This window comes from Pundamilia nyererei, unplaced genomic scaffold (genome assembly GCF_000239375.1).
Source record: "Pundamilia nyererei isolate P.nyererei 1_Seehausen unplaced genomic scaffold, PunNye1.0 scaffold00192, whole genome shotgun sequence".
Taxonomy (NCBI): domain Eukaryota; kingdom Metazoa; phylum Chordata; class Actinopteri; order Cichliformes; family Cichlidae; genus Pundamilia; species Pundamilia nyererei.
The window spans coordinates 799,025-813,686 of NW_005187593.1; the positions used below are offsets into that span (position 1 = coordinate 799,025).

At 41.7% G+C, this 14,662-nt stretch overlaps 1 protein-coding gene across 2 annotated transcripts in view; it reads right to left on the reverse strand.

The window, feature by feature from the left end:
• The window catches only part of igf1 (insulin-like growth factor 1), a 19,992-nt gene extending 5,628 nt beyond the window's left edge, over positions 1-14,364 (reverse strand). The window contains exons 1-2 of one of the 2 annotated variants that reach the window (XM_013914391.1): positions 14,326-14,364; positions 6,742-6,901 (exon numbers count right to left, since the gene is read on the reverse strand). In XM_013914391.1, coding sequence (XP_013769845.1) covers positions 6,742-6,901; positions 14,326-14,328 — 163 coding nt within the window. In that variant the 5' untranslated portion in view covers positions 14,329-14,364. Of the gene's footprint in view, positions 1-6,741; positions 6,902-8,239; positions 8,488-14,325 lie in introns of those variants that run through there. The other variant, XM_013914390.1, reaches the window with a different exon arrangement.
• Between the last annotated feature and the right edge of the window lie 298 nt (positions 14,365-14,662).

The window sequence follows — 14,662 nt, forward strand, 5'->3', positions numbered from 1 at the left end:
CCCCCACCCCCAATAAAGCCTTACAAATTAACATCCGCTATTATTCTGAAAATAGTTTGCCACCCTGCTGCACAAACAGCTGGAAGGGACAGGGTAATCAGCTGGTGCCGGTTGTAACATGTAGGATAATCAGCTCAGGCAGGTTAGGGGAAAACACGCATATAATAATCAGGTCTAAAAGCTTTGGATAACTGCTGTAATCCCCCATCAACAAAGAATTGTTTTCTGTGACTGTTAAATAAGGGTAAATAAAGAAGATGCAAAAAAAGGTTTTGCCGATTTTGCAAAAGTCAGTCTGAAGGAAAACTTAAAGAAAGAACGTTTCTTTTGATTATTAAATACCAACTGTCTTTAGGAAGGACCTTTAACGACTTACTTCTTTGCAGATGATGCCAGCCTGTACAAATATTTCTAACCAGAGCAGCACATACCGTACTTGGTGGTGAATTCGAGAAAATAAAGAGAAAAAAGCCAGAGGTTTATTTAGGAGGGCCTGATACACTGGATAGCCATGCATGTCGCACAACCGGTGAGTCAAGGAACCACAACTAACACACACATCTCTGAGAAACCCTGGACATTGAAAAAGCTATTCTTTTCAGAAGTTTTATGAACATTTTGATGTGTTCTGAGGTATTTTCCTTTGTCCATAAGTGTGTTAACTTTGGAATAAGTTCTACCGGTTGTAAACTGAAAACAACCACAGTCTTTGTCCACTACGAATTAGCCACTTAGACATTTACAGAACCTTCTTTTAAGTGCTTTTTAAAGGCCAAATCATAACTTTTGTCTCATTGTATCACTGATATGCACATTAGCACTCAACCCAAAATCTGAAGCCGTGTGGACTAGCACCACTGCAGTCACACCAATTAAAAGTCAACTGAAAGCTTGTTTCATACGCCATGTGTAGTTTAGTGATGTCTTGCACAACCTTGATCTTGTTCTTGTTTTGAATTTGCACACACTGTTTTCTCTTTTTGACTTTTTCCTGTTGTTCAGCCAAACACAGCAAACTAAGCAGCTCTTCTTCCTCCATCAGGAGGTCCACACGATTTCTAGTGAGCATGTGTGGAACGCGTCTGCGTAGACTTGACCCCGGTTAAATATGTATAGAAGCACTGTTTGAAGTTTAAGTCTACAGCTGGCTGCACAAAAACCACAAATTGGTCTTTGGGGTGGAGTACTTCTTCACCTTGGATGTCACTCTGACAGCATCCTTCTTAACAGAAGCTATGCTATAGTTTTGACTAGCCACAATCTATGTTAGTTTTTCGTAAAGTCTTTCATCTGATGTCACCGCACGGTTCCCTGAAACATCTTTGGTTTGGTATTTGACAGGCTCAGCATGCATAGTGCTCATTCCTCCAAGGAACAACACCGGAGAGAGATGGCTCGATTTCCCCATTCCAGAGTGGCACAGAAAGCATCTGAGTTTTACAGCTTGGTCATGGTCAATAAAAAGCAGTGGATTCTTGGAGCCAGTGCACTGCTCCTCCTGCGAAGTGTCAGGGAGTTTACGGCTCGGCAGGGACTAGAAAAGCTGCTTTAAGTACTAGAAACTATCCCTTTATCATTGGTACCATGTTTTACGGCTTGTGAGAATTTGAACCTTATCCAAATGCATTATGAATATTTAAAGATGGATTTTTCAGGGTATGTGTTCTTGAAAAAGTTTTGCAACAACTTTTGGAATTTACAAATGTAACGTAATTTTTTCTCATGATCGGTAGTTGGGAGACAAGTTAAGTTATCATTACATGGTTAGTGGTCATGTGTCTGCAAAGCCTCGACACTGGAAGTCTTTATCACCAGTTGGTGGCCATTAAAAAAGATCGCAGGGGAAAGAACTTTGCCTGGAAGCTGCATCCATCTTTTAGATTGTCTGCGGTTAATGCCTGTGTTTGATCATGTATTTCTTCTGCTTATCGTGGAGATAAATGTCATTATTTATTATAGCCTTGAGTATTTGAATAGTTAACGAATTTAGGAAGGCTACATTTCTGCATTACAGACAAATGTAATGTGATCACTGCTGTGCATGAGTCTTTGGTTACACCTAACAAGCGAAACCAAGCCATTTTATGAGATCTATAAAGACAAAAGAACGCCATGAAGAAGATATCTATAAATCTAACTAATGTTCCCCTGTTTTCTTTGTAGAAGGCCTGCATAATGTGAATGAATGAAAAGGTTAAGTATTTTTTAGTGTCCTCAAATCCCTCGAGTCTCAACTTCACCTAATGTACAGATTTAAATCTGGACGACGCCTGCCTGTCCTTTTCATGAGAAGCCTCTTTGTTCCAGTATTTCGCAGCGGGGGTCAGAGATGTTTAGTTTCAGGTCTTCATGGGAAATCGACACCTTTTCATAGCGATGGAGAAGACACAGGAGGGCTTTCTTCGGGCCTTGGTGCCTTCCGCTGTGTGCCCAGGTCCAGTGCAAAACTATGGCGGGAGGGGATGGTGGAGGGTGTCCTGATCATCCTGTAATCCACATAATCCCCTGCTGCTGAGGGACCAGGCCTCACCATGCGTGAGTCTAAGTGCGTGCATGTGACGTGCTGTTTACACATTCTCCCTCTTTCTCCAGCTCAAGTGGCTCTGAATAAAACTGGCAGGGACAGACACTGAAAAGGAAGTCATATCTCATCCTCCACTCTCCTTTCCACCTTCAACTCACCTGAGCACACTGCATTTTATATTTGGTTGCCTTCTTATTGGGTATTTGTGTAGCGACGATGAGCTTTTGGCTGAAAAAAGGATGGATTATTTCATCTTCTTTGCAGACACTATGCAGAAGTCTTACAGAGTAAGATTAAATATCTCGTGCTCACTCTAAAACAGCTGAATATTTCAGCATGAACTAAAAGTGACTTAGAGCGCGGAGCTACTTAGCACTCACACTTCAGCCAAAAAACATCCCATAACAGATCTGATTCATGGAATGAACATCCCAGTGAAATCACCCCGCAGTCCTGCCTGCTAAAGCATTACAAAGACAACTAAGGATTTTTTTAGGTCGGGCTAATAATTGGAAAAACTGACTGCAGGTTTTTTTTTCTCTGTTTCATTGACCGCAGTTTGTTTAATTACCCTTTAAAAAAATGAATTTCCACCAACTAATGTTTTCTGTCAGGGTAGGAAATCTGCAGTTGTGAAATACAAGTGTGCTTCACTTTACTGGTGGCATGGCAAAAAGCACTGTGAGCACATAAAGCCCGCTGTTGTTGCAACACTGTCTCTGCACACATTATCAATCAGAGGGCTGCCAAGTTCAACACGGCCAGACTGGAGGGGAAGAGTTCAGGGAAAGGATCACGCTTCCTTTGGCCAAGCCGTTACTCTGCCGCGTCCTATGGACGACAGAGCCCAAATGGATTCTCCAGATATTTTACTGACTAGAAGCAAAGGAAAAGGGATGACAGCGAGAATATGAGAGAGCGAGAGAAACCGAGGACGACGGCGAGAAGCATATTTTCCAAGGCACAGCACCCTGCTGCTCAAACCTCGTCATCTTTTTCAGAGAATGGATGGAGTGTTCATGAAATACGCCTCTTTTTAACAGGAAAAAGTAGCATTGATAGATGGATGCTGTGTAGTCCACTGACAGCTCAGTGTAAGGTAATGTGGGAAAGACAAATACGTTCCACCAACCACCACAAAAAGGTCTGTTCCTGTTTAAGAAGTATATTCTACATGAGGATTCATGAGTTGCATTGGCTTCTGTTCAACACTTTCCCATTTAATAAACTGCAGTTAAACTCCGGTATCAGTATCCAACCCTTTGTCACATTCTCACATCACCCGGCTCTGAACACTCTCATACCTTGTCAAAATCCTAAACATATCAAAAACTTTTAAGCTACAGCTGCAGACAGGTCACGGGACCATTTCAAAATCGGAGAAATGAAATGTTCAGAGTTGGGGTTTAAAAAAAAAAAAGACTGCTAAGGAAAAAAAGATGCCAAAGTTCAAACCTGTTTACTCAGAATCCAAGGCCTGCACTTATTAAAATGTTATGTTTGATAATTTAAAGAAGAAGACGCTGAAGCCGAGGGAATCCAAAGACCAAAAAGTCTTAACAGGCAGAATACTGGCAATCGGACTGGCTGTCAAGACCACTTCACAGCATGTGGGTATTTCCAGGAGCATCTGGACGAACACGGCTCGCAGCTTTGCAGTAGCTTGGTGGCTCTCCAAAAAACTTTCTGGCAAATGCCATACAGAGGCCCTGACGCAGAGAATGATGTGGACTGGTCCTGGAAAAGCTGCAAGGAGCAGGATTCGGGGAGAGGAGCAGCAAGGTGCATGCTGACACTGCTATCTGTAAAGAAATCTATTTACATTCAGAAGACCGAATTCCAAAGAATTAAAATGATTTAATTTGTAGAATCTCTTAGCATAACAGCCAGAAACATGGTTTAGGTTATGCAACTCAGACCCTTTGTTAAGGTTAGAGAAGGGGTAAGAGAGAGATTTTACAGTGATGTGTGAACTGTATTGTGCCCATTTAATTTCCAATCTCTCCGAAACAAAGTCATACATAAACAAGCTGGTAGAAAGCAGGAAATTGATCTGAGAGTAGCTTCTGGCTTTTAAAAGAGAAGCCAACATGGAAGTGCTTTAAACCTGCATTTTTTTCCAGGCCACTAGAGGGTGATAGCTGTAGTTTGAAAAAGACTTCTGGTCCTATAGAAGTCTTTGGGGAAATTACCTTCTGACTTGAGTTCTGTAAACACTTTCCTGCATAATGCACTTTGTATGCAGTGTCAGACGTTTTTCATGACAGGTGTAGCTAGTCCCATCAAAGCACAGTTCGGATGATTCTCAGTGCCAAACGAGAACAGTTGATAGCTGAACTGATGAACTTGTACAAATCCAGTTGACCAACTCTTATATTTAAGCTGCATGAAGAGTCTATTATATTCTGATACAGCGACAGATAGCTGAAGAGACACCACGGCCAAGCAATGGTTCTTGTTATGTCTCTGTAGTCCGACTGAAGGGCGCAAGTGTAGTTGGTGCAGGGTAATGTAAAATCTTTGTGTTCGTGTAAATTACCAGGCACACAGACGCCTCCTCAGAGCCTCATACTCGCATCACATGACACAAATGGACTCGAGCCTAAAGCATATCCCATCTATTAGTCTGTCCCCAGTTGCCATACACATCTATATACATCTGCACGCCACTTTAGAACCCACTTCCATCCATGGCACACCTTTCCATGTATATTGAAAGGTGGAAAGGTCCCAGAACAGAGCCATGCCACCACATGCAGAGATCTGCAGATGGAAATAACCCTTCAACAATAAGAACCTTTAGAGGGTTGGCTGTAGCTCAGGAAGAGCAGGTCACCTACTGATCGGAAGGTTGGTGGTTTGGTCCCTGGCTCCTCTAGTTTGCATGCCAAGTGTCCTTGGGCAAGATACTAACCCCAAGTTGCTCTCCAATGCATCCATCGGAGTATGCATGTGTGTGAATGTAGTTAGAAAGCACTATGAATAGAGAAGGTTCTTGTGGAATGGGTGTGATTGGGTGAATGTGGCATGTTGTATAGAGCCTTTTGAGTACTCCGAAAGAGTAGAAAAGCACTATATAAGAATCAATCAGTCCACTTGTATACGTTATGTTATGTTCTTACTAACTGCAGAACCTGAGCATGGCTTTAGACCACTACTGCCCTCCCCCCACCTTCTTCTGGCCTCTAATTGTCCTACACGATAGAAAAGGTATATTTTCAAACTATTCAGGTTCAAGCGAAGGTGAAAGAAATCAATTACTGGAAAAGAGAAGAACTGCAAATGCATTATAGATGCTGCTGATCTCCAAGAGAAATCTTATATCTTCTTCTTCTGTTTTTCGAACTGGCAGCTGACAAAGTCTACCACATGTGGAAAATCTTTCATAACTTTGGGACCAAACCAAACCATTTAAAATGGATTGTTATGACAAAACTGCACAGGAGTCAGAGGGAGAACTAATAATTTTATGAATAAGAAATGACTGTTGGTGGAGATGTGATGCTCGTTGAGGACATTTGCTGAAACTGGCTTAATTGATGGATGCCAGCCAGAGAAAAGTGAATAATAAGCTTCTAACCTTCAGCTCTGTGGGAGCCAACTATACTGTTAATGTACAGTCGTGCTGCTCCTCTCTGACAGACAAAGCAGGATACATGTCCTGAGAAACTCTGGCTGCCGGTGGAACATTGCACCTAACCTTCATAGCTCCATATATCCTGTGCTGCTCTGGGCTAGGTTGTACCCTTAATGGAAAAATTGGAGATTTAAATCCTGGTTTCTTGGTCGAGGGTTTTCTTTGGGTGGCTCTCCCTTCTCTGGTGGAAAAAAGAAAAAACTTCACTGCAACATTTACTTTCTACCCCTCCTTTTTCTTGGAGATAGCCAAATTCCACTTAAAGCCCTTTCCCTCTGGTCACAGCTGCGATTTGCCACCAATAAGAGTTACTTATCATTATTCCATATTTCATCTAACTTTTCTCATTCAGAATTTGACCTCGGTGATGAGAGTAGCATTAAAACAAATGTACAGGGAATTTAAATATAAGATGTAAGAGTGGATGAGGAATGAATGAAGTAAAAAAAAAAAAAACATTAAGGGAAAGCCAAGACGAGATGTCAAACTGGCTGTTCTTTTATTTATGAGCTCGCAGGAGGTGGAGAGCTCTGGGACATATACAGCCAACCTTTATGAATAAATAAAAAGGTGCACTTACTGAAATAAAAGCCTCGCTCTCCACAGACAAACTGCAGCGTGTCGACCAGCTCCGCCCCGCACAGGGTCTCAGGGCCCGCCCCTGTTGCCGTCGGAGTCAGGGTGAGGACGCACAGCAGTAGTGAGAGGGTGTGGCTACAGGAGATACAGCACATCGCACTCTGCGCACAGGGAGAGAGCAAGAACATTTTCACAGCATCATCGGAAAAAGAGTTTCTTTTAACCACAACTCAAAGCTTCATGCACTCTTCTCCATTTAGCGCATCTGCTGTGACAGTTTGTTGCACAGTGTCTTGCTCAAAGGCACGTCAGTAAGTGGCAGTATTACACTTGCACTGTCAAACACAGGGTTGAAAAAAAAAAGGCAGCCAGCTTAAAGTTGGGCATCCAGGATGTTCCATCTGCTAAAAAGGGGAAAGAAACAGATGGTAACTTTACAGGAGTTTGGAGATGTGGAGGAAAATGTATTAAATCCAGACTCGCACTCGGTGCCAGAGTCAGTCAAACAGGAGGCTGAGCAGCTCTGATGCTCCGGAGCGCCTGTGCGTAACCGAGCGGAGCGCGTCCAAATTGAAAACACACTATACCCCCCTCCTCTCCTTCTCGTCCATCCGCCCGGCTTCTGTGTAGTGGGTCTTAGCAAGTTAACAACAATCTGCATTAATCACATTAATTAAATGCAGGCTATCTATCATTAACAACCAGTTTAACATTTAAAATGTGCCAAAGCCTAGCTGTCAGCGCATTATTAGGCGCAAAAGTGCTTCGACACTCAGAAAGGAGAATAAATGAGCTGCCAAGAGATCTTTCCGATCCAAAATGTGAGATGGAAAAAGGCTCTCCCGCCAAAGCCCGCGGAGGAAGCTGACTGGGCCAAATGTACATAATAAAGAGAATAAACACGGAACGTTATCCATCTACATCACAACCGCAAAGTCCCGACGCCCGCAAGTGTTTCTTGATAATCTCTCCTTTCTCCCGCTCTCTGTCTTTCAACCCCGCAGAGGCATCAGGTTAGATATTTACCACGTAAATTATGCAGACTCAGCAGTAATTACTTTGAAAGTTGCACAGCTGCATTAGGGCTTTCTGGTGGAAAAAAGCGCCGGGCGCACGGAAAATGTCCAAATTCATACCTGCGCTGAAAGTCATGCACGATCCATGTCAATGATTTTTTGATTGCAAAAAAAAAGAAAAGAAAAGAAAAGAAAAAAGAATCAAAGCAAAATGTAGAAAATATAATTATCTCTGGAAAAAAATAAAATAAAATAGATTACCAGGACATGCGGGAGAGTTGTTCCATAAGTGGATGAAAAGGAGAAAAATGTGAATAAATCCGCACCAATGCATGCGTTCAAAAGCTGTGAAATACAAGCAAGCGATAAGAATCCCCTTTTATTGTTTCTTTTTAAAGTAGGCGAAGATGCTCTGTGCAAATAGTGAGCAAGTGAAGAATCAAGGTGATAATGTATAGTGTCAAAGGAAATCAGGTAAGTTACCTTGAAGACATCACATAAATGCCACTGAAAGGAAAAAGCGCTAGACATCCCCACGGGTCTCCACAAGACAAAGCCCGACGAAAATGAACTTGTTTAAAGTCATTAAAAACAGGGAGAAAGAGGATGAGATGCGGGCAATGTCACATCTCAATATTCCGACTTTGTTCCATTGCGCAGGCTCGTTTTGGAGAAGTGAGATTTAGCGAACAGGAGACGGATTTAGAGAGAAAATCCCTCACATTTATCTACATTACACAGACATTTTCAACAGGAAACAGCTGGGGCAGCATTTGCCTCCTACTCGTCCTAAGTTATTCATTAAGGATTTTGGGCACATATTCAAATAACGTCATTTCTGTTTTTTCTCAGAACGGGATTGAATTTTGATCTCTCTAAGACTTGGTTAGTAGTTCAGATCAGCCCCACCACCACCAGCAGCAGTAGCAGCAGCGGCTCACACTCTTACAAACGCATTATTTTGTGCCCTGAAAGCTCATGAAGGAGAAGTTAAAGACGAGCTGACGGTTGTGATATGGCTCTTTGCTGTTGTGCGTAATTTGGCACCGCGTAACTGAACAGCAAGTCTCTCCACTAGTGGTTTGATTAAATAAATCATTAAAAACACTTTCCCACTTGGTCACCGCAGTGCTCCCAACTCGAAAACCTCACAAGGAAAAGCTAAATAAATGTGAACCGAAGTGAAAATGTAAAAATGTGACATTTTTATTACAGTAAGGAGCAAACTTGAGCCAGAAAGCCACATGTGAAGCCCTGTTTCCTCTAAATGAGAGCCACTGTGCAGGGTTTGCTGCCTTTCTGCACACTGTCACTGCATAATCCTGGTGTATGTCTCTGGTTTTCTCTCCCTTCTTGCTGATTTTCACTTAATAGAAGTGGGTTCGCCTGTAAATAACATCTGATGCTCCTGTGAACTAGAGTGGAAAAATAAAAAAAGGAGGAAAAAAAAAGAAAAACACATGGGGTTTTATGATGAAGAAGACATTTATTTCATACCCTTGGAGCAATCGTCTGCACTGACAGACTCTTGATGCAGGGCCACCCACTGTCATCATGTTGAAGATGGGGCCCCGCAGTTCCCACTGTGTCACAGGAAGGGACGAAAGCAAGGGCTTAAAGAGGGTTGTTCTCAGCAGGGACGGGATATCAACACTGATCCAGTCACTAAACATGAGATCACTGCTGTGACCCAATCATAAAACAGGACACCAGCACATATCCAGGCATGCTCCCTCCGTGTTTGTGTGTGTGCATCACAAGCATGGTTGGTTCCAAAGGGGACTTAAGACACGCAACAGTTAGAGTTGTTTGGGTAAAGTGGGTCAAAACACGATCATCATCAAATGTCCCAATCTGACACAGGCAGCAGCACTGACACACACTTCTGATACAGGAGCTCAACTCACAGATAAAGTGAGGGGCGTCTGAGCTGAGGGTCCTTGATGGCGTAAATGAAGCCGATTAAGGCAGTATTTTTGTCTGGTTTTGCTCTTAGTGCAGGATTACAGCTCAGTCGTCCAAACTTTTAAAACAGGTGCAGCCTAAAGTGTCACATGCAAAATGAGGAATGCTGCTTAATTAGAGCTTAATCTGCTGTTAATAAAGTTGTTTTCTTTAAGCAAAAAAAAACACCCCAAAATGTGTCCCAATGCCACACAAATCATTTCTTTTGTGGGTTTTTTTTGTTGGTTTTTTTTTTACTTTTCATTGTTTGAATTTTTATTTAACAAACAGTAGATTGATTCATAATCTCAATAAACAGATACCTGCAGATTATCTGAGAGGGTCATGAGCTGGTGTTTATTCGGTTTAACGGGTGAAGACGAGCCAAAAGTGTCTGATATTTATTGTTCTCCATATTTCGTTGTTGACTACATCTGTAGTTGTTCAGCAGACATGAGCTGTATTCCTTAAGATCTCAGTCTGGGTTGATGTGGTTTCTCCTTCACTAACGGGTGCACTTTACTACAGCAAACACTCTCTTTTACAAACATCTGCATATGTGTTTAGAGCGCAGCCAAACAAGCACATTGATCTGATTTAATGCTGCACAGGGAGACACGGGATATCTAAAAAATCAAAGCCAGTGTATAAGTGCCGTAAACCTGCACTCTTTCTAACAGCCAGAAGGTGGTGATGCTTCAGGAGTCGAACAGAAGTCTTTAAGAAACTATTAAACCTTTTCCTGATGATCTTAATGTCTCAGTTTTTAGTTTTGGTAGTTGTTTGTAATTTAGGGTCCTAAATCCTTCCTTTTCTCACTACGTACACTTTGAAAACACCAAAACAGACCAACAAAAATGTTCAAGTTGATGCTCCAGTGACTCCATAAACCAGTGCCAATGTCCATCTCTGATATACAGTCTATGATAGCTACTTTGTTACTTTGCTGAGAAGATGTATTTTCTTGTTGCCTAAAGCTCCAGAGGGATCCAAGTGGGACAGTTGATCTTTGTTTTACCCCTTATGCCTCTTTTCCAATAATAACTGCTCGGCTCTACTCGATTGAACTCTATTCCACTCATTTTTGGTCATTTTCCATTACAATTGAGTACCTTTTTAAAGTGTTTGGGGTCGTTATAGCAATCTAGCCAAAAGTCCTGTCTTGTCATTTGTATGTAACTCAAAAACACAACAATGGAGGACATTAGGGCGATGCTATACCTGCTGCTAAACCAATAAGTGTCTGCACCTTAAATGGCCAGTTTAATTTTTGTGAAGGAGACGGTCTTATGACTTGTCACTGTGATGCCACAGACTGGCCAATCAGTGGCATGCAGTCTGTAGATGTCAAATGTTCGACTCAGAACACCTGAAACCCCTTCTGAGTAGGTATTAAATAAAGTACCTGCTACCAGGTTTTATCACTTAATGGAACCCCCTAAAAACCGAGTTGAGTAGCAGAAAAGGAGTTTTAATGTCATAAAAACAGGAGATCAGTTGCCATTAGCATTAAGATAATAAGACAGACATGTGTGACACGTGTAGGCAAAATGATTCAGCGTGACACAAACCCTTCAAACATCCAGAAGTGGACTTTAAAAGTGGACAATTTCATCCACAGACACACAAATCAGTACGTATGACAGAAATAAAATCACATACAAGGGAATAAAAACAATGGTGGCGAATTAGACTATGCAGTTTCTGTGGAAGTTGCAGTGGGATTGATCGTATGATTCCGTTGGGATTTATTTTAAATGTATTCCACAACTGTTCAGAAGCATACGCTGCACAATTGAGGCGGTAATTTATAAGTTTTAATGGATGCTGGAGAGTATGAGTTAAGTAGGCCTGCTCTGAATGTTGAGTACAGTTTAGAGCCCCTTGTTACTCATTAATGAGCATCATTTTCAAAATGAAAATCATGATGCATTTAGTAAGACTAAGATGTGAGACCCAAAACAAGATAGCTAGCAGGCAGGAGCTCAAAGATCATTGTCTGTAAGACTTCTGTACAGAGACTTGCTTTTGAAAACAGAGGAGTCACCACCTACTGGCTGTTAGAAGGAATCTAGACTTGCTTTACTTTCCACACCATGAAACTGCTTTTATATACAGTTTTTGTCTGTTACCATAGAGAATATAAAAGATGGCTGTAGCTATTGTGACATCACCACCTTCACAAACCCCAAAGCACAACCATCTTTTATATACAGTCTTTGTTTAGTACAACTCCCATACAGTGTAAGGAGAGTGAATAGCAAACATTTACGGAGGACATCGGTATATCATTATATAATGTTTGAGTTTATCATATGATAGAAAATTGCACCAAAAAAGTAAAAACCATGTAAAATTCTGAAAAGTTAAGTCCTACTACAAAATTTTCTTTATTTTTCCTCTAAAAAGAAAGGTCTTTATTGGTACTGGCTTCAAAATGTGAAATATGACTGTAAATTTAGATGTGACAGCTTGGATTCTGGTGGACTTAGGATGGCAATTTTTCTTGGTTGATTAATGGCTAAAGATATTAAACTTAATTGCAGCTCTACTTTACACCATCACAGTCCAGCTAAATGCACATTCAAGGACACTTGGTGAATTAAATAACACATTTGCACTGCCAAACTTTAGCTTGATGAACTATCTTTGATTGCCCTACCTAACTTTAGGTTAATGCACGACATGACTTTTCTTCCTTTCAGGACAGCAGCTTGGAGATATAAACCGAGCGCCATTTGCAGGAGATGCTGATTTAGTTTAGAATGTGATGGTGATGATGATGATGATGATGATGATGAGGGTGATGCTTCTCTTCTTAGAAGGACAAAGCTGCTTTCAAGCCAGAGGACAGCCTTGTTAGCATCAGTTCATTCGCCGATGCCCGTAAGCCTCTCTGCTGATAGCTGATCTTAGATGTAAAATCTCATCTTTCACTGCCTGCTGACATAAAAAGCACACACACAATCTAGCGTGTAAATGCTTCATCACAGACTTTCCTGTTATCACTGTGGCTGTGGTCTGGCAGTATTGATGACGGGCTTGTGCAGTACATCTGCTGATGCAGTAGTAGGAGGAAGAAGAGGAAGGGGGAGTGGGCAGGCTGACCTTCCCTTGCTCTCTGTTTCTAATGCCCGGGTCTCTGAGCTGCCTCGGTGCCAGGTTTCCCTCCCTCTCCTTCACTCCTTCTCTTTTCTCTTTGGTTGCAAGACTTTTGAATCCCCTCATCCAACACCTCCCCCCCACAGCCTTGTCTAAGGAGACGTCCGCCCCAGTGAACTCATTGACCAGGGAAAGGCTTGTTTTTACTCCCTTCTGGTGTAGGAAGGGAGACAGCGCTCACTGCAAAGAGTGTCCATCTGTGCAAGTTTTTTTGATCAAACGTGCATCTTAGACATATATATCTATCTATATCTATATCTATATCTATCTATATCTATATATATATATATATATATATATATATAATTCCACTTATTAATTCCCACTTATTTCCCCATCCTCAGTTTGTAAATAAAACCTGCACTTTTTGCTTAAAAAAAAAAGAAAAAGGAGAGAGACTCACACAGGAGAAAGCTCTTGGTTACAAATGGAGTTATAATCACCTCATTTGGAACAGCTTTAAGATGTTAACACAGGAAGGCTTGTAAAGATGGACACTTTTTGCAGTGTTAACAGCATCCCGTCGGGTACCTCCTGCCAAACAAACGTCCGAGTCAGAGGATACGGAGCGCGGTACAGAATGCAAATGAATGCGAGTGGATGAAAGCGAGAGGAAGATTTAGAGTGGATGAAAAAGAAGATAAAAGCTTTTTGGTTTTGCATAACCTGCATGCAAGGGAGGATGGAGGGCTCTGTGTGTGTGTGTGTGTGTGTGTGTGTGTGTGTGTGTGTGTGTGTGTGTGTGTGTGTGTGTGTGTGTGTGTGTGTGTGTATTGCAGGGCTGGTACCCAAGATGGGAGGGAAAGTGTGAGGCTGGGGATATGTCTGGGCACACACACAAGTTCACTTGAGGACACGCACACATGCATGCACTTACACACACTTGATTAGGAGAGCAATCCTGCTCTATTTTGTTGATTAGTCTGAGGGTTTTTCCAGCTCAATGGTTTCTCTGTGTTATATTTCCTCTGCTACCATTGAGTAAAACAAAAAAGCTTTGCAAAAACAATGAAACAAGGGTATCTATTGCAAGTGATTGTAGGGGTAATTTCAGTTTTTTCCTTCTTCTTCTTCTTTCTCCAAGTCGGGTAGTTAAACAGGGTGTGGTGCTACATGAATTTGTGTGTGGCACTCGGAGCAGATATTGTTATCAAAGCCCTCCGCTGTGCCATACGCTGTTCATATGGAAGAAATAAAGGTGCGTCATGGAGAGAAACGCAAGAAATGGGGGTGCTTGTTTTGATACGCTATGTTTCCACGGTAACACAGAGGGGTCACAGTATTCTGGCAAAAAGGCCGGGAAACTCTATGGTGCCTGTTGATGATCAAAACCTACTTTTTCACAAAGATCTCTGGGACGGTTTAACTGTTTGTTGTGGGATTTTAAGCAAACTAAACTAGAAACATGTTAATAAACAATATTTTTTGTTGTCATTTTCAGTAGAAATCACAGATAACCCTACCATACACCAGTGGTTAGTAGCCAGACTGTGGGGTGGGCCCCCTTGGTGGGTCATCGAGCTGCTGGAGGAGAAAAACATGCGATGAATCAAAGCTGAAAGGTTAGGATTCTCGTAGTAAATATGCCAAATCGAGTGCTGATGCTGATATTGACCTTAATTTCACTAAAATTCAACTTGGATGTTTTTTTAATCGTTAATGATTGATAAAAATGTGGTGTGCGTGGCTTGAATTTGGCTTTGCAGGAGAGGCGTGCTAGAAAATGTTTGCAAACCTCTGCTGTAGTTACCTGAAAACAGGAGATTATTACATGACAAATAAACAATAATAAAATAAATA